Source organism: Ursus arctos, unplaced genomic scaffold (genome assembly GCF_023065955.2).
Source record: "Ursus arctos isolate Adak ecotype North America unplaced genomic scaffold, UrsArc2.0 scaffold_24, whole genome shotgun sequence".
In the NCBI taxonomy this organism is placed as follows: domain Eukaryota; kingdom Metazoa; phylum Chordata; class Mammalia; order Carnivora; family Ursidae; genus Ursus; species Ursus arctos.
In genome coordinates, this window is record NW_026622919.1 from 42,412,758 (window position 1) to 42,416,443 (window position 3,686).

The window sequence follows — 3,686 nt, forward strand, 5'->3', positions numbered from 1 at the left end:
GGGCGGCGGAGAGGGGTGCTGGGGAGTGCAGCCCTGGGCTCCAGTTCCTTCCAGCTGTCAAGGCTGCCTCCTGTCTCTCTCTCTCTTTTAGGCGTCAGCCGTTTGGTTTTTCTCCGTCCAGGACGTTTTTAGAACTCTCCCCTTTAGTAGCCATCCTGCCATTGGGTGCTCCCTGGCCGGCCTCCTTCCAGGCACACCAGGTAGCTCCGGGGCCAGTCAGCAGTGCTGGAAGCCCAGCCCGGGGCCCGCACGCAGGTACCCCCGCGGCCAGGCAAAGGGAGCCCCGGGACCTCGGCGCCAGCTTCCCGCGGACGTCTGGGCCGCGCCCTGAGCCTCGGCCACCACCCGGGGCCGCCCCGGGGCCGTGTGCGGGGAGCACGAGGCGCAGCGCTGCGCGAAGGGGCCGGCGGGCGGCGGGGCGGGCGGCGGCGGCGGGCTGGAGCGCGCATCCCCGCCGCCCCCGGCGCGCGCGGCTTGGCCGAGGCACTCCAGGTGCCCGCAGGGCCAGCGGGGCGCGGGGCTGGCGCGCAGGACCAGGGAGAGCGCCGCGATGCGGTGGATGGCCCTGCGCAGCGTGGCGATCTTGGAGAGCCTCTTGCCGCCCAGGTCGTGCCGCAGCGCCCGGCGGAGCGCGTTGAAGGCCTCGTTGTAGTCCAGGATGCGCTTGCGCTCCCGCACGTTGGCCGCCATGCGCCGCGCCTTCGAGCGCACCGGCCGGGCGCGCTTCCGGCCCCCCGCCGCCTCCTCGGCCTCGCCGTTCTCCCTTAGCACCCCAAAACCCCTCCCGGCCTCCAGGCAAGCGCCCCCCAATTCCTCGGAGGAGCCCTCGGCCCCCTTGAGGCCTCTGAGGCCTGGTCCTGGCGCGCCTCGGTGCATGGCCTTCCCCGGGCCTTGCTGCCCCGGCGCCGGCTCACGGGGCTGACAGTCCACCTTCTGAGCGTTGACTCCGCAGGCTGGACACTCCCCGCCGGGCCCTCTCTAGCTGGGCTTTATAGCACCACGTGGCTCTCCACCCTCCCCATCCATCCATCTCCCTCCTCCTGCTTTATTACCTGCCTCCAGGTAGGCTGGCGAGGGAGGCACCGAGAGGAAGGAAACAGCGAAGGGAGGAAGCATGCAGATTCTTGTACGAGGGGACCAGACCGGCAGCCCGGCCACGCCCGGGGCAGTGCTCCAGCCGCCAGGGAGAACTGGCTCTGCCTCACTCCAGGGCCTTTCTCGGGGGACCAGGTTGAACATGTCACCTGCAGACCCCAAATACAGTGCCAAATTTGGCCTCAGAGCAGGAGTGCTGATAGGGGCACGGAAGGGTCGCAGGGCTAGTTGACTGTGTCTCGCGAACCTTCAAAGTTCACATCAAGGCCTGTGGACAACACAGAGCTGTCCTTGAGGAAAGCATGACTGTCCCAGTGGGTCCGATATGTCCCAGTGGGACCCATAGGGAGGGACACATCTGATCCAGCAGGACCCCACGGGGAACAGGGACCTGGACCTTCTTGCCTTTTCAACTACCAGAGTAAAGCTGGCTGGGACTCTGGATTTGAGTTTTAACTGGGCCTTACTCTCCCTCCAGCTCCCTTTGGCCCCCACTTCTGAAGGCAGAGCTGGGCTGAGTCAGCATCGGAGGGTGATGGAGATGATCTTGCGGCTCTCCGGCTCCCTCTGTGGTACCCATCAGGGCATCTTTGGTATTCAGGGCCCTTGGGCTGCTCTGTTTTATGACCAGCACTGCACTCAGTGAACACACCCCACCCGCCCATTCCTGGGGATTTGAATTTTAAATAGAGTCTGGGAAAAAGAATAATACTTAATCCTAGAGAAAGACCCTCAACGGAAGTTCAGGCAACCACAAGTGAGTTATTTGGAGCACCAAGTTCAATCTCATTCCCAGCCACAGTCCACATGCCTCTTGCTGGGCCACCAGCTGGGGCGGGTGCCGGGTTCACATCCGTCTCACCAGAGAGCGTGCCAACAGCCCCATCATCTCCGACTGTTCATTGCTCCACAGAGGAAGAGACAGGGCACTAGGAAACAAAGTGTTTATGTATCTGTGGGATTATTTGTTTTATTGTCAGTCTTGCTCACTAGACTGTAAGCATCCTAAGGACATTTGTATTTCTGGGGCTCTAGTCCCCAAATCTGCAGTATCTGTGAAAGTCAAAAGTGAATGAAGGCAGATAGAACTGGATGTTTTCTCCTCTCTACTCAATCTGTTTCCCATCTCCCCACAACACACACACATGCGCACACAATCACACTGAAATCCATGCCTCCAGCAGGATTCTGAGCACCCATGTCCACCCATCCAGCTCGAGTAACAGGGTGTCAGTCTCACTGGGTCCCAGAGCCACAGGCAGAGAATCAGGTCAAAATCCAGAGGATCTGGTTTCTGAGTGTTACATTCTATGGCCACCTCTGCTCCCACCCCTATCCATGTCCCTCCACCCCTCCGTGCCACTCTATAGAGAGAATTAAGTCACTGCCCTGCACATGGCTTTGCCCAGCCCTTCAGAAAGGCCCGGCCCCAAGGGCCAAGGGTGGGCAGGTCAGGAAGTAGCAGGTGGACATTTCAGTCCCAGAAGGGCCAGGTGGGAGAAGTGATTTGATGGATGAAAGCCCTCTCTTACCCTACCCCCAGCCAGTGTCCCCTTCTGAAACTTCCCCCAGCCAGTGTCCCTTCCTGAAATGTCTCCTATCCAGGGCACATTTGGGCATATGAGTGCTTCCAGAGAATTCCACTGGACGGGGAGTCAGGAGACCTGGTTCTAGTTCTGCTACCAACTTGCTACATGACTTTGTACCAGTCATATCTTCTTCTCCGTACCTTTCCTTTTCTTTGCAAAGAAGACATCCTCTCTACAAAAGAAGGTCGGCAGGACCGGCTACATAATTTGCAGGGCCCGGTGCCAAAGGAAAACGTGGAGTCGCTCGTTCAAAATTATGGAGAATTTGAAGACAGTGACAGCAGAACATAAACTGAGCTTGGTGCCCTTCTAAGCTGGGGGAGGGGGTGCACAGGTCCCATGCCCATGAAGCTGGCCCTGAGTGTAGGACACAGTAGTGTAGTGGTAATGAGCACAAGCTTTGACTCTAAACTCATCTGATATTTGCTTCTTTCATAAAGACCTCGGGAAAGGCTCTGCACCTCAGTCCTCTACCTGCAAAATACTAGCCTCAGAGGTCTCAGTGAGATGGACCCCGGTAGAGTGGTTCTCAAGACATACCGCACCTGGTTGTCTGGAGGGCAACTCAGTCTGAGTGTGATCATTAACAGATTTCCCCTCCCCCACGGGGTCTCCAGGGAGCCCATTACCCTCCCCCCCATCTGGAGGAAATAGATGGGCTAGCCCCGAGCCCCCGTCATCTTCACAGAAGGATAGACATGACCTATCCAAGGAATCCTTCCCTTCCCACCGATCCCCAGGGTAGCCTCACAGAGGGGAGAGACTGCTTGGGGCAGAGCAGGAGCTGAGGGGAGGGTGCCAGTCGGGTGATCAACAGGCCGAAAGTGTTTGCAGCACCTTTCCTTCCTCTAGTGAGAACTCACAATCCCCACGAGCAGGATGCTGCCTGGTCATAATTAGTAATAATAACAATCATCATCTTAATAATATTGGTACGGACTTCTATTGAGTGCTTATTATAGGCCAGGCATCGTACTAAGTGCTATTTATTTATTTTTACTA

At 58.2% G+C, this 3,686-nt stretch overlaps 1 protein-coding gene across 1 annotated transcript; it reads right to left on the minus strand.

Annotated features, from left to right (window-relative positions):
• Nucleotides 1–216: 216 nt before the first annotated feature.
• Nucleotides 217–876, minus strand: BHLHA9 (basic helix-loop-helix family member a9). The gene has a single exon (XM_026517393.2). It carries the CDS (start codon nucleotides 874–876, stop codon nucleotides 217–219), a length of 660 nt encoding a protein of 219 aa, XP_026373178.2.
• Nucleotides 877–3,686: the final 2,810 nt, after the last annotated feature.